General features: G+C 44.4%; 1 protein-coding gene across 2 annotated transcripts in view; it reads left to right on the forward strand.

Annotated features, from left to right (window-relative positions):
* TMEM132B (transmembrane protein 132B) overlaps positions 1-22,514 on the forward strand; it is a 420,187-nt gene extending 397,673 nt beyond the window's left edge. For both annotated transcript variants that reach the window (XM_082353216.1, XM_082353215.1), the window contains one exon: positions 496-22,514. In XM_082353216.1, coding sequence (XP_082209342.1) covers positions 496-1,644 — 1,149 coding nt within the window. In that variant the 3' untranslated portion in view covers positions 1,645-22,514. The remainder of the gene's footprint in view (positions 1-495) is intronic.
* Positions 22,515-24,328: the final 1,814 nt, after the last annotated feature.

Consider the following 24,328-nt stretch of genomic DNA (forward strand, 5'->3'; position numbering starts at 1 on the left):
ACGTGTCATTGATAAAGATACCAGGGCACCGTGCCTTTCAAGCCAGCTGGTCTCGTAACGCATCCTTCCTTAAGTGCGTCCAGCAAAACATGCTTCGTCAGCGTTGGCTTCCTAATAAAGAATGTTCAAAGTGATATTCCCTTGAGCAGGCGCCTGGTTAGTTGCACCTGAATATGATTCAGATAAATTGCCTGACCTTTCAAAATGTTTTTAGAAAGGTCAAAGTCAAATTCTGTTGTCTGGCATGCAATAAATTAATATACACTTTAATGCACTTGTTAAAGCATATTGTTTGTTTCTCACATCAACTGTAGCTATAGCTTAGGGCTGATGCCGGTTCCAGGCATTGTCGAGAGCTATTCACGATGATAAAACATAGAAATTAATTTTTCTCAGATTGTATGTTTAAATAATATGACATAGGAAATCACGTTTACATTTGCAGGCTTGAAGGAACCGGATGATAACATAATGCTTTGCTTTCGTTTTTCTTAGGAAGCAATAGTCAGTTCTTGGATTCTGTTCAGTGACGGTTCGGTGACACCTTTAGACATTTACGATCCCAAGGATTTTTCAGTTACCGTCTCATCATTGGATGAAATGGTGGTGTCTGTCCAGGCAAACCTTCAGTCCAAATGGCCGGTTGTAGTTGCAGAGGGGGAAGGGCAAGGGCCCTTGATTAAACTGGAAATGATGATCAGTGAGCCCTGTCAGAAGACCAAGAGGAAGAGCATTCTTGCCGTGGGTAAAGGGAACATCAAGGTCAAATTTGAACCAAATATTGATGAGCACCAAGGGGGCACCAACGATATTGAGGGCATAAATCGGGAATATAAAGACCACCTCAGTAACACCATAGAGCGTGAAGGAAACCAGGAGAGAGCAGTGCAAGAGTGGTTCCAACATGGCGCCTCTGTCGGCCACGAGGAAAGTACCAACAAAAGCACAACCCCACAGTCTCCCATGGAAGGAAAGGATAAGAAGTTGCTCAAGAGTGGTGGTCCAGATGCCTTTACAAGCTTCCCCACTCATGGGAAGTTACCGGAACCCCATAATCCTAGTGACCTTACGGTGACCTCCAGGGGGTTGACCGACTTGGAGATCGGCATGTACGCCCTGCTCTGCGTCTTCTGCCTGGCCATCTTGGTCTTCTTAATTAACTGTGTGGCATTCGCTTGGAAATACAGACACAAAAGATTCGCCGTGAGTGAGCAAGGCAACATCCCCCATTCCCACGACTGGGTCTGGCTGGGGAACGACGTGGAGCTTTTGGAGAACCCGGTGGACGTGACCCTCCCGTCGGAGGAGTGCACGACCATGATCGACAGGGGGCTGCAGCCCGAGGAGAGGAACTTCCTTCTGAACGGCGGTTCCCAGAAGACTTTCCCTAGTCAGCTGCTCAGACCTTCTGACTATGTCTATGAGAAAGACGTGAAAAACGAACCTCTGGGTTCATCCGGCCCCAAGAGGAAGAGGGTCAAGTTTACGTCCTACACCACCATCCTCCCGGAGGACGGCGGCCCGTACACCAACTCCATCCTGTTTGACAGTGATGACAGCATCCAGTGGGTCTGCCCAGATATGGGGCTGGGGGCGTCCCAGGGCTTTAGAGACTACGTGGAGAGGCTGCAGGACCAGATGTAAACTCCTTTCTCATGTTTGTATTCACCTTTATGCCTTCTGCTTTTTGAGTGGTGGAGCCGTGCGTCTGATCAGCAATAGGGGATGAGTTAACAAAGCTTCGTTTGTGGAGGTCTGGCGGGATCCCTTTCGAAGCAGGCATCAGAGAGAGCAAAGGCAGCTGCGTTCGAAGCTAGGCAATGTCTCTAAATAGGCCACATGTAGGTCCTGGAGAAATTCTAAGACCACGGTTTTATCTGCTGCCTGATACTAGCTCAGTTCAACTATAATAAACCTGACCCCACAGACATTGTTAATCATCTCGTGGCAAAACGGCCGTGTGGAATTAGAAAAGACTTGGGTTTGATTTTTCTACTCCTAGACCTTTTAAAGCACAGTGGACATTTCTTGCCCTTGACCTGAGATTGGACATACGTGAAAGATGCTGAATGTAGCCGCCCATATTTGTTACGAGCACTGCTCATTATTTTTATATATCTTTGCACCTGCACCTGGTTCCTTTGACCTCTGCAATTCTTTTTGAAACATGAAGACAAGCAATTTCATTCTATTCTCTGAAATCTGTTTGATTTACATATGAATTTTAGTCCCTGTGATGTGCCACGTCCTGTTATTTCCTGGGTGTCTGTGCAGGATTTCAGGGTCTTTCCAGTTTTCCTCACTGCATCCCTTAGGGGCAATGTCTAAGAAGCTTAGCCTCATGCCGTCTTTCTTTCTTTTTGTTGTTGAACTTTCTTGTATCAGACGGGGACGTGGGATTTTACTTAAAGTATTAATATACTGTAAGGGAGGGCCATCTTCTTTACAGTTTTCTACATGAAGCTTAAAAACTTTGGAGAAAAGTTGTGAACAGTGAACCTTTACTTTTATCTTCTGCTTGCGGGAGTCATGAGGACCTCTTTCCTGGGGTGCATTTCTGAGGACAAAAAAAAGTCCTCAAAATAGTTGTATTTATACTAATGCTTTGTGGTCAACACCATTTGTTATCCAAACTGAAATCAAGATCTAGAAATGATATGCAGAGAGAGGAAATTGCATAGGAAATATCTTCAGATTAAACTTTTCTTTTCCCAGAACAAAACTTCTTAAAAACAGTAAATGAAATGATGTTTCAACTTAGCAATATGTAGAAATCTACCCATACAATGATTTCCACCCACTACCAAAAAAAACCCCAAAAAACCAAAAACCCCAAAACATATATCTATCCTCAGTCATGACTCTGGCAGAGATAAAACCTATACAGGGTGTCCATTAATGGAGAACAGCAATGGGTTTACCCCCCAAATTCATAAAATAAATGACTCTTCCAGAAGCTTGAGAAGCAATTGTGATAAAAAACCATAGCTATTGGGAAATCGAAGTGGCAAGAGAGAAAAAAACAATCATGATTCCTGCATAATTTTTAAATAAACAGAGTTTTTCAAAGAACAGCATGCCTGGTCTCAAGCAAAGCAAGAATTTCAGATTAGGAAACTATGACAACATTCTATTAAGATGTGCTAGCTGGAAAAACAGACACTGGATGGGTATGCCTCATTCTGAGCTTTCTTGAGCCATTTGCATCTCTGAGAGGTAGAATTTTAAAGGCCCAAACAGTCAGGGACCTGCAGGAGGTGTTGAAACAGTTTCTTGGCTCCTGATGGCTGTTGAGTGGGCTCTTCAAAAGGCTGCGGTTCCGTGGTTCTCTTCTAGGGTTCCGTGGATGGGAGTGTGACAACCAGCCTTCTCCAACCATGACGTGGCAGACACAGAATTCTCCTTGTGTCTCTTGCCCACAGGACTACAATACGTTTGTAAACAGCACCTAAGTTACCAGTGATACGCTGCCTGACCTCAGAGGCTGGTGTTTCAGTTGCTCTTGTGTTTAAAATGGGGGTTAGGAGCTGAAGCTGGTGAGGTTCCCCAGATCTTCCAGTTTGATTGGGGAATGAAGCCAGGAGACCCAGGCATCAGCTTCCAAAGGAGTTTGCAAAGAGATGGCTGACACCTTGTAGGAAGAGCTCCTCTGGTGGCCACAGGAAGCTGCCTCTGCTTTTCAAAGGGCTTGGCAAGGAGGTAGCTCAAAACCAGCTGTGCAGGACTGGGGAGGGATTCACGTACCAGCTGAAATATAGCTGTCCACCTGAGCCATGCTCCTCCTGTCAGATATTTTCCATCTTCTCTCCCTTTGGGTCTTGGACATTCCAGACGTAGTGGGGATGTCATTTCTGAAACTGAGGACCCTCAACTGATACAGGGGGTGAGTCTCTCTCACACACACAGCAGGCTGCCTCACACTGGTGAAATGAGACTTCCCGTGGGTATAATTCGGGAGGGGACAAAGGAAGTTACTCTTGTCACGGGGAGCCTTATTAAGGAGCATACAAATTAGACCATCTCCTATGGTCCGAGTGCTTGACGTGACACAGAAAGCAAACTGGGGAGAATTAGGAAGAGCCAGGCGTTGCTCTGCAGAGCCAGGAACTGACCGTGGTCCTGAAGACGCCTCCCGTGGGTAAGCTAACGTCACCCAGAGTGGTGCAGGCTGCATAAAGCACCTTTGCTGGTTTCTGTTGAGACTCAGTCAGTTCAAAATAAAAATCAAATGGAAGGTTTCAGGGCAGAGGTCCCTTTTACCATACCACACACACTCCCACATATGCACACGTACATACGTATTATACCCACGCGTGTGTGTGAATAGTGAAGAATCAGAAATTCAGTTTTTTTGTGGAAATCAACACTGTCCGTTGTTCTCAGATTTGGTGTGGACACTATTCAGCTTAACAGAATGTCACTGAAGTTCTTTCTGCTCTAAATATTCCCTGCTGACTAGAAACTATGGGTTATATCGGCTTGTTTTCCAACTAGTCAATTTAAAACAAATAGGAACTATACCTCCAAAATATTTCGGCTCAAATGGGGGGGCATGGGACTTCCCTGGTGGCGCAGTGGTTAAGAATCTGCCTGCCAGTGCAGGGGGCAGGGGTTCGATCCCTGGTCCAGGAAGATCCCACGTGCCGCAGAGCAACTAAGCCCATGCGCCACAACTACTGAGCCTGCATTTTAGAGCCCACGAGCTACAACTACTGAGCCCGCGTGCCACAACTACTGAAACCCACACGCCTTGAGCCCGTGCTCTGCAACAAGAGAAGCCACTGCAATGAGAAGCCCGCGCACCGCAACGCAGAGCAGCCCCCTTTCGCCGGAGAAACTGGAGAAAGCCCACGCGCAGCAATGAAGACCCAATGCAGCCAAAAAAATAAATTAAATAAAATAAATTAATTAAATAAAATGGGGGGACTGACGTAAATTGCTAAGCCTTGAAATATGGTTCGCTGGGGGCCATGCATTTGCCTGGATTTCCCAGGTTCTCACGGCTGAGATATCCAAAGGATAGTTGTCAATAACCTGAAAGAAACGATGTCAATAGAGTCCCTTCCTCTCCCGTTAGAATGGGATGTTCAGACTCCCCTTGAGGCAGACACCAGCAGCCTCTAGAGGGGACACCAGGCCGCGAGCTCCGTCAGTCACACGCAGGGCAATTCAGATACCCCATGAGGACCAGGTGACCTACACCCTTGGAGGATGTGAGACCCCTGTCTCCAGGGGCCAGACGGGCTGCTTTCCAGGCCAGCGTACAGCTATCAAGGAGCGGCTGCCACACAAAAGTCCTGGAGTGTAAACCTACAGTGTTGCATTTGAGAGAAAGAAAGAAGAAAAGACATTGGAAGTTTCCCCTGGAAACTTCCCCCAAAGAACACACTGGCTAGCAGACCTCAGAATACTCTGTGTGAACCAAAAGGGAATAATTGACTTCCTGGCTGTCTTCTTTTGCACACTGGTCAGGCTGAATTCCCAGACTATAATCATCCTTAAACCGTAGGCAGAGAGTTTTTATTTATAAAAATTAATGCCGGGAAAAAATGGATTAATTTTTGTCCCTTTGCTACATCTGTAGATGAAGTATTTTGTACCTGGATAATTTTAAGTTTTAGGAAGTCTGCCCTTGTGTGTGTTGATCAGCATTCTTGTCTCACTCTTTTAGAAGGGCGTCTTCCCAATGTTGAGATGTTGGGACCACGGTAAAGTGTCTGAGAAGATCATTCATTCCAACTCCACTGACCACAGAGGGTGGTTTCACCTGAATCTTTCCTTCACCATTGACACCATTGTTTTTCTACTCTTGTCAACTCAAAAATGGCCTCAATTCTCCGTTCTAGTCTCTGTAAATGACACGATAGACTGTTTATAAAGCCAGCGACCATCTCCTCCCTCAAAGTTATATTACGTGTAATGTATTGCGTGTCACCTGTTGTGTAAAGGAACAGTATGGGTGGTGGAAGAGTTATGCTAAAATATGGATAGCAGATATTTTTGTATGTAATATAGGCAATATACTGAAACACTGAAAGGTGTGTTGGAATAAATACATTTTAACATAAAAGCATGCAAAGCTATAGCTTTTAACTGTACAGACATCCCACTCAGAAATATCTAAATTGATTATGGGAAAACATCAGAACCTGACATCGTGAAATGCACTAAATTAAAGATGCAGCCTTTAGAGGGCGTGACTTCTGTTGGGATCGTTGATGGAATCTGCCAGGACATTTTGATCTTACTCTTCCTTACTTCTGGATTTTTTTCCTTTTTCTTTTTTTTTTTTTTCCTGGAAATATCTCAGAAATAAAGTGACATCATTTTCCAGCATAAAGGTATATACTAACCACAGGGTAATTCATCCTTTTTAACATGAAAATAAACATTTAAACATTCTCCAGTGGTTTCATTATTTTATCCACATTTTTCTCTTTTACTTGCAGCATCTCTATGATTTGACTATCTATATTTTTCTTTTTAGCCAGTGATTTTAATACCTTTGACGCAGCAATAAATGGAAACCAAAAGAAAATGTTTCTTGAAAATTGCAAATAACTTTGACCTTTGAAAAAGGTAAACTTTTCATGTGTTGTCCTAGCAGACTGGGGGACACTTCTTCCCTGATGTTTCAGAAGGAGGACTCCTGTTTTTCAGGTCCCTGCCCAGGGTCAAACTGTCTTGGACTCAGTGCTGACCTGTAATCCATCAGCCCTGCCGTCTTCTCCCTTTTGGTCTCTACTTACCTGTGACTCACTCATGTGTCCGTATTTGGGGCAGGGGCTTGCGGTGCTGAGGGCCCAGCATAGGTAGAGCTCTAGACACGTAAGAAAAACAAAAGAGAGTCGGTGATCCTGCTTGGAAGGCTGATGATGTCTCAGCTGAAAGGTTGCCGGGTGCATTGCTGAGTCCCCATGGCTCTCTGTGGCTTGTATGCCCTTTCTGACGCTGCCAGCATCGTCTTTGGCATTTTGGCAAATGGCACTCCTCGTTATCAGGATGAAAAGGGCTGTCTCTATGGCAGTAACTTGACATGTCATAATAAATACCTCACCCCGAGCCTGATCTTCCACTGGGCCCTCCAGACATCGTATGAGGAAGTGAGTGTCAACCTAGGAATTGGCCTTGTGAAATGAAACCTGCAGAGTGAGAGGCTTCAGATGAGCCCAAATGCTCTCCCAGTTTCCACACATACCCCCATCGGCAGGATTTCTCACACTTCGGGTGACTGTTTCCCGCTAACAGCCCCTTCTTCTTCTTCTTCTTCCTGGAATGGAGGAGGGCGGAGCCACAGACCCCGAAGCCTCTCCCCAGATCTCAGCGTGCATGTATGCAGTTTAGGAAAGTTGGTTTCTGAAAGAGAGGGAAAAAAGAAAGTTTGAAATGAGGCTTGTAAAAAAGTGAACCCTTTAGATTTAGACTCCTGTGTGCGCAAAATGCAAACACCGCATTGCAAACTTTTTGATATTGAAATGCTTAATGCCTGTTAGTTTCTTTATGGTTTTATACAATTTAGATCAGTTACAGAGGTAGGTTCTTTATTGGTTTATATAATTTAGATCACTTACGGAGGTTTTTTGTTGTTTGCTTTAAACTTTTTTTTAAAAACACAAAAAAGTGCAGAAACATTCTACCCCGGTTACAGTGTTTGTAGCCTTTTCTCTGAGTCAAGAAGGCAGGACATGATCACTTTCCAGGTGGGAAGTAACAATTCAAGTCTGATAGAGAAATTATGTTACCTGTCCAAGAAAGCGACCATGCCATCAACTGACAAACTGGACAATCTTCCCATTTCATGAGATGCCTTTATAATTTCTTTGGCTCTTGATCAGTTGTTCTGACGAAACCTTTATTTTATCTTGAGGACTGCAATTTCTTTAGGTGCTGCAGCAACTGAGGTCAGTTTATACATCTACGCTGCCCATTGGAATAGAGCACTTTACAAACAGAGGGATGGATATTGCTTTGGGATTCAGGGTCCATGTGATGTTGACTTTTCCACCCCCTGGACAACATTACTTCTCTAAGATGGCTTAAATCACTTCTGACCTGAAACTTCTTTCTTTTCTTCAATTGGCCAAAGAACATGAACAACGTTTTATTTTTCCATGATAAGGTTGGAGCTGAGATAATCTGCTAGTTTATTGTTACCTCTTATAGGAATCTGAGTCACTGAATGAAATAACCCAAAAGGCCAGTGTAGACACTTCCCCTTTGATACAGTTTTTTCACTTAGAGATGCTTCCTTAGACAGTGTGCCTTTTTCCCCCCTGTTGTAATCACTGTAGGATCTCCATTTAACCCACGTATATTCCCACATGGCATGCTTTATTCCCATAAATATTTTAGGCTGACAAGGGTCGCGCGCCGGGCATTGTTAAGCACACCCTTTCAGGTTTTCAACGCTCTAATTTACTATTCTGGTTGGTTGTAATGCCACTTGGTGCATCTGAAAATTTACATCAGATCTGCTACCATATCAGTTACTCCGGAGCAATGAATTGTTGAGTACCACCCATCATGTGCCAAAAGATGCCAGGACTGTCAGACGGAGGGACCCAAGTACTTCCTCTGGGCACAGACCACCAAGCGAGTGATTTCCTCTTTCTGTAGTTGTCTTCCACTGGGAGCCTTTTTCTGGACTTCTAGCAAGGGCATCAATTTAAAACCCAACGTGGATTCCAAGAACAAACCCATTGCCCAAACCCCATGACAGTTGATGTTCTAGGTACATCACTGCAGGTTTAAGCAAACGCCCAAACTATGAAAGACAGGGGCTGAGAGTGGAGAATGAAATAATAAGCAACTGATCAAAGCCAGGAAAAAAGAAGTAGCTCTGCCACTCCCTCGCACACAATGAATATTGTACAGCAGATCTGTGCTCTTGCAGGGAGTCACATGTGTCTCCCCATGGCAAACAATTTTTCCAATGCTGCTTATCTGTAACACGTGTCTGAAGGGCATGCTGTTTGCTGACGATTTAAATCTGTATCCTCAACCATCAGTTTCCAGCCCCAGACTCTTCTCGGGTGGATCCCATCTGGGCTGCAAAACACAGGGAGTGACCAAACCCACATCACCCAGCCAGTTCTGAACTTTTGGGTGGCTTCAAGGCCACAAATACAGTGGGAACAAATTCTGTCTGGCGTTTGAAACAAAAAAAAAGAGTGTGATCTTCTATCTCCGTTCTTCTGAGTTGGATTCTTATTCCCTGGTAAACACCAGCTATTATAAACAGAGCATGCTGTTACAACATTGTGCTTCTCTATACTTTTTTTGGTTGTATAATGAACCCATCTCATACTACCCACGGCTTTCAGTATGATTGATCCGTTGTATCTGTCCCACAGTATATTTAACCTATCTGTAAAGGCACTTCCAAACATTTTGAAAATGAAGAAATAAAATGTGTTGGATGATTCCTTGTCATAGTAGAACAGTCAATGGGTAAGCTCCAGGAAGTTATCTCACCCTCTAATAGTTGCTCAAAGGAAGATGTTAAGAAGTTTTTAGGTTCCGTGTAGGGGCAGCTGTCTTCAGGGTTTTGAGGACAGTCACTGGCTGAGACCTTGAGAATTTGAGAAAAGCATGGTGTATTTAAATGTGAGAACAAGATTCCAAAGGAAAGAGGCTTGCTCTTGTGCCCTGGGGCAAGCACTCTGGCTAAACAGCCAGTTGAACTAACTTTCCCTACATTAAGAAGGTTCCTTCCAGAAAGAGGACAGTGGTGACTTTCTGTAGTGCAGACAGGCAAACTCAGTTCTTGGAGAAAGCCAAGAAAAGTCCATTTTTCCTTAAGGCTTACAAAGTTAAATTTTAATGAGCAGAAAAGGTTTATTCAGATTTATCCCTGCCAGCCAGGCGGAAGTCAATTCTATTTATAAAATTGGAGTCCCAGGAAAACTAAGTGAGGCATCAGACATTCCAATTTACATTCATTGTCTTGGGATGTGCTACGTTTAACTCCGGGACAACTTACACATTTCAATACATTGGGTCTCCTCCACCCTGTCAATTTTAACCAGGAAAAGGACTCTCATCACACCACACTCGTGCCCTCTACAGATAATTGGCTCCAACAGCTATGTTGCCTGAACTAAAGGATGGCTGAGGAATCCTCTGTCAAAATTCAGCTTTAGGAAAGCAAGTGCCCTCCCAGGACAGAGGCGGGGTAGCTGCCTCAGGCAACTGTGATAACCTGGATCCAACATCCCTGCTCCCAAGTTCACTGCGATAGTTACAGGGGCCGATGGCAGCTTCTCAACCAGCCGTGCAATCAGCACTATTCCAGAAACAAAGAGGTGTTTACAAAACTCCCTTCCCTTCACGCAAAGGGCAGTGACTATGAAGAAAGCATGGCTGGGCCTGCAAACATAGGTTCTTTGTTTTTTGTTTGTTTTTGTTTTTTTTGGCTGGGCCGCGCGGCTGGCGGGATCTTAGTTCCCAGAGCAGGGATCGAACCCGTGACCCCTGCAGTGGAAGCGGGGAGTCTTAACCGCTGGACCACCAGGGAAGTCCCCAAACACAGGTTCTTTGCCTTGACTCTCGTTTAAACAATGAGGTCAAGCAGAACTCAAGGAGGCAGCCTATCCAAGACGTTTGAAGCCACTTTGGAGCCAGATTGACGGACATGAAGAAACTCCAGGTGAGTTTCCAGGGGGAACTGGACTGAACCGCACACGGAGGACACTGCTGCTTGCTCCACGATGCCTCAGTGCTGTTGAAAGTGGGTTTTTTTGCATCCTAAATTTTTAAATGATGCTTGATCTAAAAATAGTTCACATGAACTTGAATGTTGTATATGCAGATATTCTTATATTAAGTGGCAAGATTAGCAACAGACGGTATGGAAGTTGACACTCCCTAATAGTATTATTTTTTTCATAGAACACAGGGGGAGCTTTTTTTTTTTTTTTTTTTACTTCATTTATCAAAATTTTAAGACCATCTATGACCTAGGGGCTTTGTCCCTTTCCGCAGAAATCAGAGTGTAATTTGGATTGTACAGTTTATGGTGTCCTGTCAATTGAAAGAATAACGTCCTTTACTTGGGTGCATTGGGAAGGTGATCAGAGAACCAGAGAATGGAGCATAATTATTGCTCATCAGTGTTACCCCACATGGGTCAGATCTACCTGGGGAGAGATTCCTTCCTGCTTAATCGGGAACTGCTACCTTTAAAGCTCATTTGAGGAGAAAGTAGCTGCTCTAAGCCTGAAGGATCTTTCAACTAATGAGGTCTTTGGTCCTAATCTTTGTCTGCTTCTCAGGGAGGCTCCAAACTTCCTGTCCAAACTTCATTGATCTGAAATCCAGGTCTGACCTCGGGAGACCTGTCCCAGCCCTAGGGCAGTCCTCAACCCTGTACCCAACCTTTAAAATGCAGAGGGAACTACCGAACCCCAAATGACTTGCAAGATAATATTATGCCATCTCCATTTGCTGTGAAGTTTAGAACCCATACCATTTTCGTGACTTTTGAAAACAACTCATGGGTGAGATAATGTTCCGAGAATTTCTGAAGGCGTAGAGTGATCACCAAGAAATCGTAGCCCATTGTAAACAATAATGAGTTGCTTAAAGCTAGATATTTTCAGAGGCAAAATAATCATTTTTTCAAAGAATTACCTGTCACATTTCCATGTGGTTTTATTATAAATGTTCGAGATGCCTTGGAGTAGAACCTCTAGGTGGAAGGACATTTGGGGTGTCTCCTGAGCCCTCGAGAGAACCCTGGTTCCAGGGACCAGCCATCTGGAATTTTCTCTTCCCAGTGATGCGGTGTGTGCTCAGAGAAGACACAAGCCACAGGAGACCTATTAGTAAATTATGGAACTGAGGGTAGGTAACCGAATGTGGGGTCCGGCTTCTCGCCACTCAAAAGCCAAAAAAGAGGCAAGTTTATTGGAAAGGAAAGTTTACTTTATTTTGGAGGTTGGCAACCAGTGTGTGGGGTTGAACTTCTGTCCAAAGGTTGACAATGAGTGGGCAAGAGCTTTTATAGATGGAGGGAAGGGGCTCCGTGCAGAAACAGCACAGGCAGCTCTGACAGGCATCTTGACATTGGTCAGCGGTCGTCTGACCGGTGTCGTCTTGATTGTTTTAAGTACAGTTAGGCTTCAGTTCCAGGGTCGGTTTGTTCCCATTTCCTTGAGGCCAGTTCTCAGAATTGTGGCAACTTATGTCATGGCTACAGTCTGGTCATCGTGTAGTTAACTTCTCCACCTGGTAGGGGTTTCAGCATCTTTAAGACAGCTCACAGGACACGGCTCAGAATATGATCTATAGCCCTTGAGGAGGAACTAAAGGGCCTTGACTTTGCTTAGTGACTAAACCGTTATTATTTGGTCTCCTTTGACTGTTTTCCTTTGTTTCTGCATTTTCTCACTTATCTAATTCAACTTATTCTTTGGCCACAGTTTTTCCACAGACGAAAGAGGACATGGGGGACAAAGGCCATAAGGTCCTCTTCCATTTCAGGTACATTTTATCACTTTTCATTTTATCTATTTGTGATAATGAACTTGTAGTTGGGAAATATTAAATACTCTTTAAAAACGTATGTTACCTTAGCCTTCAATATTCTAGGTATTAAAACCACCAATATGCTTTACGGGACATTAACATAAAATTATAGAACAAAGCAAGAAAACTCCAGATTGTTTTCCACGTCAAGGGGAATATTTCCATACATATGAAATGCCCAGTAAAGAGCCAAAATAACCACTCACTTGATTAATGTGACAGTAAAGGGTCAAAAATGTTAACTTTGTTACCAGGTTCATGGATGTGACAAAAAGGCAATGAAACTCCATGTCTGCGGGTCCCTAACACTTTCAGGAGGAGGGGTTGCTGGCAGTAGCGACTGTGGGTGGTGTCGTTATGGGCACGTAAAATTGAAATACTGTTCCAGGTGGAGGGAAGAGAACGTGCGAAGGCAGCCAGTTCCACGTGCTTGAACCCTCAGGGGCAGGGGATCCTGGCCGGGCTGGGGAGCCTGTGTTTGGGAATATGATTCTCGCAGGGAGGGGTCAGAGGCCCCCAGCAGGCAAGAGATGTGACCTGAATTGTAGTTTCAAAATAAACCTAAGGCATACCAGCCACACACAGGGCTCTAGATTTGGATCTGGGGTGCTAGTATATTTCTTATTCCAAAGTGTTCACAGACATCTCAAGGTGGGGAGCCCGGGCATAAGCTGCCCAAATTCTGGAAAGTTCTAAATGAAAAAAAAGTACTGTTGGGCTAAGAGGATAGATTTGAAGTAAAACATGATTGACAAGACATGTTTGGGTTGTAAGGTAGTAACCTCTTAAGTGTAGCATTTCTCCAAGTGTGTTGCAATGAAGAAAGTTGTCCAGATTAGAGGGTGGGAAAAACGGAAACAAACAAACAAGTAAACACACACACACACACACACACACACACACACACAAGTCATTACAAGAACATATCCTGCCATGGGAAACACTTTTTAATCTTCCCCGCTGAAGATTTTCAGGCCACTTTTAAGGCTTTGAGAAGTCTGCCTATAAAGAAACGTTTCGGGCTTCCCTGGTGGCGCAGTGGTTGAGAGTCTGCCTGCCAATGCAGGGGACACGGGTTCGAGCCCCGGTCTGGGAAGATCCCACATGCCGCGGAGCAGCTGGGCCCGTGAGCCACAACTACTGAGCCTGCGCGTCTGGAGCCTGTGCTCCGCAACAAGAGAGGCCGCGATAGTGAGAGGCCCGCGCACCGCGATGAAGAGTGGCCCCCACTTGCTGCAACTAGAGAAAGCCCTCGCACGTAAACGAAGACCCAACACAGCCATAAACAAATAAATAAATAAATAAAATAAAATAAATTAAAAAAAAAGAAACGTTTCACATATTTCAAGTATTCCTCAACCTGCCTTTTCCGTAAGTTACTCACTTTAGTTTTCTTTTTCTGTTTTCCATTTTAATAACTTATTATTTATTATTTGCCTGTTTTTGCCTAAAACCGATCAAAACCCTGACGGACTGCACTGCACACTTTGAAGGATGCTGTTTTAGAGCGTTCTAGCGATCCTGTTAAGGCAGATTCTACATTGATTTCATGTTGCCAGTGTTTTCAGGAAACAAATGTACGAGTGTGGTGAGGGGCTAGGGCAGCTGGGCAGGTGGCTGCTGAGTGCTTTCAGAGCAGCTGCTTCCCTTTTGATCCCGTTCATTCCTTGCTGTGCTTCACAGGCAGATCTGGGACCAGGCAAGCTTTGGGATCCAAGACAAACCACAAGACCCATCCAGGAGTCAGGGATGGCTGGTGACTGCTTAGCCTGAGAAGCTTTGGGTCCTGCTCAAGCTAAGCACGATCAAGAAGGTAAATGCTTTTTAGAAAAATCCATTGTATAAGAACGAATCTGTCTCATATCAGGCCAAACACTAAGATGACATTCGCATTAGAAAACTGAAACCAGCTGCTTTTACTTGTTCCTTGATGTTTGTTTATAAAAACAGGATTGAAATAGAATTCACCTACCACACCATTCATTCATTTAAAGCGTACAGTTCAGTAGCTTTCAGTATATTCACACCTTGACCATAATCAATCTTAGAATATGCTCATCGTGCCTGAAAGAAACCCTATCCCACCACCAGGTTACTCCCCAAGTCTCCCAATCTACAACCTAGGGAACCACTAATCTACTTTCTGTGTGTATAGTTCTGCCTTTTCTGGGTATTTCATAGGAATGGAATCACGCAACATGGGGGTTTTGTGACTGGCTTCTTTCACTCAGAATAATGCTTTCAAGGTTAAGATGTACCTTAGCCTTGGTACACCTAATACATCTTGATAGACCTAAATATAAAAACTAGAATTTACAACTTCTCAAAGAAAACATAGGAGAATATTTTTCTTTCAACTTTGGGGTCAGCAAAGCTTTCTTAATCAAGTCACAAGATCATTTAGCATAAGCAAAACATCAATAAAATCGACTTCATCAAAACTAAAAGCCTGTTTTTCAAAAGACATCATTACGAAAATAAACAGGCAGTCCACAGAGTGGGTGAAAATGTTCTTGGTGCAGAAGACTTGTATTCAGAATATACAAAGAATGCCTGCAGCTCCATAAAAAGACAAACAGCACAGTTGAAAATGGGTCAAAGTTTTGAACAGAAATTTCCCAAAGGAAGATTTGTGATGGGTACAAGAATGAGTACCTTCCACCGTTTGCCGTCAGGGAAATGTCAGTTTCAGTGATGACGAGATACGAGTGCATACCATCTATCATGGCTAATATTAAAAAGAACGAAACACCCATCGTTGGCAAAGGTGTGGAAGAAAAATTTTCCGACATTGTTAGTAGGACTGTAAAATACTATCACTGCTTTGGGAAACATCTTGCCAGTTTCTGGTTAAGTTAAACATATACTTAACATATTAGCTAAGAATAGCGTTCTTTGGTATTTATCCAAGAGCAATAAAAACATGATTCTACACGAAGACATGTGCATAGCAGTTTTATGCATAATACACACCAAACACAGAAATAACCCAAACAGCCATCCACAGGAGAACGGATAAACAATTGTCTTTTTCAAACAGTGGGATGTTACTAAAATAGGAGCACACTTCCGATTTATGCAACTTCATGGGCATAGTGAAATGAAAGAAGCAAAACATAAGAGTACTTACTATATGATTCCACTTCCATGAGTTCAAGAATAGGCAACAAAAAAAAAATCCAAGGGGGTAGAAATCAGAGGAGTGTTTGCCTTTATTGTGGTGTGTGTTGACTAGTAGGGGTGTTAACGTGGGTGACGGAAATCTTCTTTGTCTCGATCAGGGACTGGCTGACATTGGTAAAGGCCTTTTTTTTTTTTTTTTTAAACCCTAAATATACATCCACATCACATACAATTTTAAATTTATTTATTTTTATTTTATTTTTTATGGCTGTGTTGGGTCTTCGTTTCTGTGCGAGGGCTTTCTCTAGTTGTGGCAAGTGGGGGCCACTTCATCGCGGTGCGCGGGCCTCTCACTATCGCGGCCTCTCTTGTTGCGGAGCACAGGCTCCAGACGCGCAGGCTCAGTAATTGTGGCTCACGGGCCTAGTTGCTCCGCGGCATGTGGGATCTTCCCAGACCAGGGCTTGAACCCGTGTCCCCTGCATTAGCAGGCAGATTCTCAACCACTGCACCACCAGGGAAGCCCAAAAAAAATATTTTTAAAATATTTATTTATTTAGGCTGCCCCGGGTCTTAGTTGCAGCATGCGGACTCTCAGTTGCAACGTGCATGCGGGATCTAGTTCTCCGACCAGGGATCAAACCTGGGCCCCCGGCACCGGGAGCACGTGGAGTCTTACCCACTGGACCTCCGGGAAGTCCCTGGGCCAGGCTCTTGATTGGGGTCCAAGTGGAATATTCCATGGGTTCCGTGTGGCCTGTCGTGGCCCAGCAGGGGACTGGCCCCCAAAGGGCCCTTCAGCACTGACCGCCACAGCCTGTTGATCATAACTCGTCTTGGAAAAGCTGGGCAGGATGTCTATGGTGTTGTCTGAGGTTCTGAGACAGGTTCTAGTTGGGGTTTCCTTTGGGAGATGGTGGTAAATACTGCTGATTGTTTTCGTAGTCAATACACAAATTATTTTAAGGAAGGAAAAAATGATAGCCTGAAGATTTTCTGCACAAGTTAAAACATATCATAGAATTCATGATGGTGCCTAGAAACAAATGATCTCCAATCTCAAGTGATTGAAGGCAAAAAAATCTCAAGTGGTTAAACCCTTTAGGATGAATGGCAACGGCTTCTGATATCACCAATGGATGATCTGGGTGAAAAATACTGACCTTCAGGAAAGTCTAAGCTTTCATGGGAAGCAGAAGGAGGGAAAGTAAGAGAGAGGGGTCTGACTGAACAGAGAACGATACTCAAGCAACGCTATGCATGGAGAATCGTCAGAGTGAGGGTCAGCTCAAGGATGGCGGATTCACCTGCTTTCCAACAAGGTACATGAGGAGTGGCAACTTGAACACAAAGAATGAATCAGAAAACGATTCATCACATCAAAGCTGCTTAGTAGAAACCACACTTTATGCAGCTAAGTTAGTGCAAGGAGAAAGTTAGGAAATATACAAGCTACCAGGAGGAAATCAAATAAACAAAGCACTCAGCATCCAATTACACTCTCCAAACGGGAGCCAGGATCTCTGTAGTCAGAGAGTGCCGTCTGAAAGGGAAAATTTTAAACTCCGGTAGAAAATTAAAATGCAGCCTGAATTATACCAACAACATGTGATGAAACTCTACAGAAAATTACATGAGGAGATGAATCACTTGGGGATAGAGAAGAAACTTTCCAAAATGCATGAAAAAAAAAATCAGCCACACCCCTCAGAAGATGTAGAATCAGGAAAGAAGCAGTCTCTTTTGTCGAAGTCCGTTTATTTAAGAGATTAGAAATTTCAGAGAATTGGCTGGTGGCCCTGAGCACCACGAGAAAGCACAGGGATGTAGAGAAAAACAAAGTTCATGGCAGACACGAATTATCTGGAGTGGCTTAAATCAGAGCTTTTATCAAAAGGTTCTTATGCCCCTGCTGTTCGAATACAGAACTCCGCAGAAGCTGGAGTAATGAACGCGATGAAAAACTGAGTATTTAAACTGCTAGATTTATTTCCTCTCTCTACTGCCCAAATTCAGTAGAAAAAAATATCATCTTTAATGAAAGTAATTTATAGACATATTATTTTATGCCTGCCTTTTTGATTAGATGTTGGGATTGGGGCAGGGAATTTAACATTTAAGTGCAAGGGGTTTACCTGTACTTATATATTATCTAAGCATTTTGCAGCCCTCTCTCCAACTAGGCTCCTAGAAATCGAAACTGACAGGTGGCTCATGGAGGAGGGATATTGCTACTGCCCAAGCTGTCTATGACACGTCCAGATCTCACGAATATAGGATTAATCACTTCCAGATGATCGCTTGGGGTATATCCTCTTTCTCTGGATTGCAGGCTCCAAAAAGCAGAGACTAGTTCCTGATACAGAAGCTACTATACCCAAATTAAAAAAAAAAAAATGCAGAGACCAGTTCCTGATACAGAATCTACTATACCCCAATAATAATAATAATAAAAAAAGCAGAGACCAGGGCCTGATACAGAAGAGTGCTTGAGGACAGTTGGTGAATGAATATTTGAATGGACGAGTTTTATTATTGTCAGGATTCTTTGTCAGGATCGACAGTAACTGAAATCCATCAAACAAGCAAAAAAACACACCAAAAACCAAAACCAAACAGACAAACAAAAAGATCAACAACAACAAAAAAGAAAACAAAAAACCAAGGAATTTATTAGCCCTTGTAAGTGTAAAGTCAGGGATATGATTTCAGGCATAGCTTGATCCAGCTGCTCAATCAATATTCTTAAGAATCTGAAACCACCCCCCCCAACCCATTCTCTTTCTTCATCTCTCAGGTATGTTTTCTTCTGCATTGACCTCATTTTCAGATAAGTTTTCTCCATTGTTAGCAGATAAGGACCCGAGTTGATCTAGAATTACTTTCTGCCAGCTCAGTCCCCATAAACACACATTTAATTGGAAAAAGAGATACAAATGAGGAAGCTCCCGTGCCTGGAAGTTGCTGGCAGCCATTTTGTGACCGTGAGGTGGGTGTGACTAGGATATAGCTGGCAGTGTGGAGAAGAAGCACAAGAAACAGAAAAACACCAGGGCCGTGGAGATACTGTTGAACTGCTGGATAGAGCTGCCCCGAGGTGCACCGTGCAACTTTATGTGAATCGATAAGTTGTCTTCATTTTTTAAGCCATTTTGAGTGCAGTTTTCTCTTATTTGCAATGGAGAGATTTCCAGCTGACAGGGACGAATGGCATGTTTTGTGTGTAGCCAAGAGGCACTTTAAAGGATTTTAAAAGTACATTTATTTGTGATGGAGGAGAAGTGAATAAGAAGTGGAAACCAAACTTACAGTTATTTTCAGAAGCTGCGTGATTAGTTTCCTGCTTAATGTCCCCATTTTTCAATCCACTGGTGAAAACACCCACTCCCACCTTCTCATTCTAAAGTCAAAACAAGAGACAAACACAAGCATCTGTTAGTGGACTTAATTTCACGTTGGTTGCTGGTGGTGTCACAAAGATTGATTAGGTACCAGCCTTACTGTTGAGAATGAGGTCACGATTGAAGTGTAAATTGAGGATGTAACACACAGCCCTGTGGGCTGGGCTGGTTGCGTAATCTGCAGGCGGGATTTAAAAAAAAAAGATAAAAGTACCAAGGTAATAAAATATTAAGCTTTTTCTTGTGGTCTCTCTCTCAACTTATGGTATTTCTTATTTGCTATTTAGTGCTGTTCTAGGTAAATAAAAATTTTAAATGATGGGAACAAATTTTGCCATTAATCTTTATACTGTGCAAGACCAGTTTTAGATGTAAATATCAGTGCATTTAACTTGTATGCAGAATCATCAAATATCAGTGCATTTAACATGCATTTTATAGATTTTAAATGCATATGTATTTTGTTCTTGCCAGGACAGTGGAAATGTTGCACAAAACCGACTCAACTGTTTTATTTCACGTCTTGAGATGCACACATTCTATGAAAAATCTCTCCCTTCAGCTTGCTGATGAATAAGGGAGAGATGGAAAGAAAAGAAACTCTAGATTGTTCTTTTTTTTTCTTTTCTTCTAGGACATCCTTTTCAGGATCAGTGGATGCTGAGTGTAGGAGAGTAACCTGAGTTGGAAAGTCCACGGTAGGGTTCTCTGGTCATTCATGCTTCTTAGAATGCTGCTTCTTTTTGCATTCAGAGCAAGTTCAGGTTCAAAAGGAAAGTGAGGGAGAGGGTCAGTCAGTGACCCTGCTTGTCATTTGAAGATGGATCCACCAGCATTCCGGTATCACGGCTGCCATATGTGAAGGGGACAGCAGGGAATAGCAGGCACACACGTTACACGTATCTCCTCTGCTCTCACGCGGAGCTTTATAAATCTGACTTCCTTTATAAACACAAGTTCAAAGATAAACTTGTTAAGAATTTTAAGATGGTGACACCAGAGCATTAAACCAACCACGGGGCCCTCCTTAGCCTGGGGCCCCACGCACCTGCCCAGGTCACACACCTGCGCAGCTGGCTCTACCTGCAGGGCATCAGAGGAAGGAAGGTTGTTGAGATTTCATGGAAGTGGTGGCTTTGGAGACAATGAATGAGGGCGAGGATGGAGACACAAGGTTGGTTATTCCTGGGAACGGAGTGGGGAAGGACCGAGTAGGGTGAAGGACAAATCTAGTGCCCTGGGTCTGGATCTTCCAAACTCAGAAGAGGGAAAGCCAGGGGTAGGAGTGGGTTTTGAGGCACCATGGACTGTGGGATCAGAAAACCATGATCGTGAATCCAGCCGTGGTCACGCAGATGGTGCAGAATGTTGGATGTGACTTGCCCTCCCTGATCTGTTTCTCCATCTGTTTACGGAGAGAGGACTCCCTCCCTTGTAGGGTTATGGTTGAGAATTAAATGGGATGAGACAAGATGGTTGACCCTTAATCCATCTTAATCCATATTATTTCCCTTCTGTGTATATACTATGTCTTGCCAACGGTTGCACTCAACATATAATTGTTAAATGATTGGGTTGAGGCCACCCTATCCTGGGTGACACCCTGAATGGGCACGTGTTGACGACCCGTGACACCCACGCTGGTCCCTTGGTGGAACGCTGGGACCAGGTCAGGGCATCACAACGACCTTTGACGTCACACACCGCGCTAGCGGTCTCATCCGGCTGCACGCTCGGGGGATCTTCCAAGCCTTGTCTGAACATCTGAAGGAAGAAGAGCATTCAGGATACTTCTGTTAATAATGATAAAAGCTGCCATACACTGACTTAATTTAATCCTCCCCGATAACTGAGATCCTGTTTACCTCTGAGTTTTGCAATTGAGGAAACTGAGGCTTCGACATTAAAACAAACCAACAGAGGCGGGTGACAGCTCTGGAATTTGAGCCCAGACATCCAGACTCTGTGCAGCCCATTATTCTCCACCCTGTGTGGTCCCCCAGTTTGGGGGGAAACCCGCATATTGCAAAGTGTATCAGAGAGTGGAGGTGACACATTGCAAAGAGGCTCACCTTACAATTTCACCGCGACATTCCGGAATGGAGGTTTGATTGTGCAAAGCGACTTCTTAAAGGATGAGGAGGAGAGACACTTCGAGCTGAATTGTCAGGCGGCTCCATCAGTTGAAGGCCAAGGAGAAATGAAAATAAAACAACTTAAAAATCAAAGTCATATCTGCCAGAAAATGTGGCCCGTTTTGGCAATTTTTCAACAGGCTGCTTTGGAGACTGCCACCTCTGTTTTGTAGAGTGAGACCACATCTGCTTTTGTGTTCCGGTTTCTCCCATAAAAACCGGATGTCCCGTCATCCCTTCCCCTGACTTTGTCCCTTGTCACATTGCTGGGCACACCGACAAGCTAGCGACGTGCGGTCAGTAGCTCGTCCTTGTGTACAATGGGACACCAAATAGACTAGAAGCAGTAAATGAAGAAACAAACCCCAAAACCCCCAGAACCCTTTAGCTTTAACAAATCGACAAGTCTGTTTTCCTCTGAAAAAGGAGAAGTCAAGAATAAATCACCCAGTAGTTTCTGAAATAGAAAACTTAATCGTTACCCCAGAACATGAGGCCGTTTGTGGGAAATGTGCAGGCATGTTAATTCTGCATAGGGTACGATCGGCCTCGAAAGAAAGTGAGTCACAAAGGGACTCTGACGGCCTCGCGCTACATTTAATACCATAGCATTAAAGGGTAGGAGTGGGTCTGTGAAAATCGAAGTCAGACATTCTGTCCCCAAACCCCCAGAGCTCTCATCTCTCGGGGGAAAAGCCAACATCCTCACCAAGACCCGTGCGGACACCCCTCTTCTGGCCTCCTCCCCTCTCTGATCTCATTTGCTGCCCTCGCTAGTTCTGCTCCTGGCCCTCCATCCCCACTTATTCCCAAACACCGGAATGTCTCCTGCCTCAGGGCCTTGGCACGTCTCTTCCTCTGCCTGCAAAACTCTACCCCCGGCACCGCACCCCTGACCTTTCAGAGGAAGTGAGTGTGTGGCTCCCTCCCCCCGGAGGTCCCCGCTCTCCTGACCACACTGTCATTCCTTGCATTCCCGCACTCCCTGTCTCCCTTTCCTGGTCTGTATTTCTCCAGAGCGGTCATCATAGTCTCCCATGCCCTCCAATCCACTGCTCCCCCTTCTGGAGTCTCAGCCTCACGAGGGCGGGTCCCTGTTTTGGCCACTGTAGAGCAGCTCCTGGCACACGGAAGGAGGTCAGCCAGACTCGTGAGTGGGTGGGCTAGAGAAGAAAACCAGCTCCCCCAGATCCAGGCTCAGCTCTCTTTCTAGTCTGAATGGTAGATGCCAACGGTAGGGGTCTAAGTCTGTGCACAGAAAACACCTACCAACGGACCATTTCCCCACCACCAGCAGGTGCGTACCGTGCTAGGATGGGACCAAGAAGCAACAGTAGCACGAAGTGTCATCTCTCACACATGGCCTTCTACCAGTCATTGTGTCAGACACAGGCAACTTGCAAATATGGGGGGGCAGTCCTAACAACCGACTGCGAACTGGTTGTATCCTGCGCATTTCGAGATGAGGAAACGGAAGTCCACAGAGGTGAAACCTCTGATGCAAGGCCATTCAACAGTGCAGCCAGCTCGGAAGATGATCCCGCTATAAAATTGTAGGTCAGGACCCAGGCACAGGGGGCAAGACCCTGCCAGGTGTTCCCTTTGTTGTCATTGCCACGACAATCCTGTTTATGGGGGATCTTTTCTGAGATGAGCTCTGAGCTGGGACATGGAAGAGGGGAAACGCTGGGGTCTTTATTTGGCCCACGGAGCACTTATTTATATACTTTAGAATTTTGTGACTAACACTTGAAAAATCAGGTTTTGCATTGTAAGGCATCCAATTGGCATCCAATTCCCTTGCTTCTCTTGAAAACATGGAAGTAGAATTTCAACTCTCTAGAAACAGGTGTGGGTAGAGAAAGGGACCACCAGCTGGCCCATGTGTGTGGTGAACATTTATTCATTCTCTCTTTCTTTCCTCCAACAAATATTTATTGAGACCTACTCTCTGAGAGCCATTGTTCCAGGCACTGGGGATGTGATGGTAAACAGAACTTATACTTCCGAGGCAGGAGACAGATAATAGACAAATAAATAAGTAATTATAGAGTAGGTTCGGTGGGGTAAAGATCTATGGAGAACAGCACAGCAGGGGAGGGCATAGCGAGTGGCTGGTGGTGGAGATGGGAGTTGAAAAAGAAATAATCAACAAAGACCCACTGATAAGCTGACATCTGAGCGTGGAGTAAAGGAAGCGAGTGAGTAAGCCATGGGATATCTGGGGGAGGGGAGGGTCCCAGGAAGAGGAACAGCAATTGTGAAGGTCCCAAGCCTAATGCACGCCTGATGCATCCGAGGTCCAGAAAGATGACCAGAGCTACACCGGGGGAGAGCAGCAGCTACACTGACCAAAGGGCCCCTGTCTGGTAGCCATGGGGGCTTGGACCGTTCTGGAAGGGGGCAGGCGACATAAGCAGTGGTGTTTTTGCCTGCCGAAAACCAATTTCCCTTGTAACACGTCATGTCTGTTCCCAGCCCACGGGGCTCACGGGGTTAATCGCATGGCCCCCACCCACACAGAAGGGGTTGAGGGTTAGAATCCTATTGCAAAGCAGCACTAAGAGCTGCTGTAGAATTATTATCTCATGGATGTGAGCACAAAGACGTTTAGTGAGACAAGTACACAATCAAAATGATTCAAAGAACTAAGAGCAATTCCAGCCTGAGAATTTTGCAGTCAGGTCATCTCCAAGGCTCCGGCTGTGACTGGTGTTGAACTCTGGGGAATTCTGAAGGGACTTTTATTCTAGTGGCTGACTCGGCAGCAAAAAGGGTGAAGTCGTCAAACCACACAGAGGTCAAGAAGGCATCACAGGCGATGGATGTGACATTTCCACCTTGTCTGGCTGTCCTTCTATCCTTTCATCCCCTGTGTTGTATATTTCTCCAACATTGAGCAAGCTTTGTTGCAGAAAAACACATTATATCATTGCTTTCCCGATGCTCAGATTCAGAAGTCAAGCCAACAGCCATTTCTGCCATGGGGAAACAATAATGATGGATTCTTTACACATGCAAATATATTCTGTGTGATGCTTTAGATGTATAATGATAAGACACTGGAAGATAATGAAATTAATATTTTAAATACCATGCCCTATTTAAATGACAGTTAAGCTTTTGGATGGATCAGGAAAC

The sequence above is a fragment of the Balaenoptera borealis genome (assembly GCF_965194805.1).
Source record: "Balaenoptera borealis genome assembly, chromosome: 14".
In the NCBI taxonomy this organism is placed as follows: domain Eukaryota; kingdom Metazoa; phylum Chordata; class Mammalia; order Artiodactyla; family Balaenopteridae; genus Balaenoptera; species Balaenoptera borealis.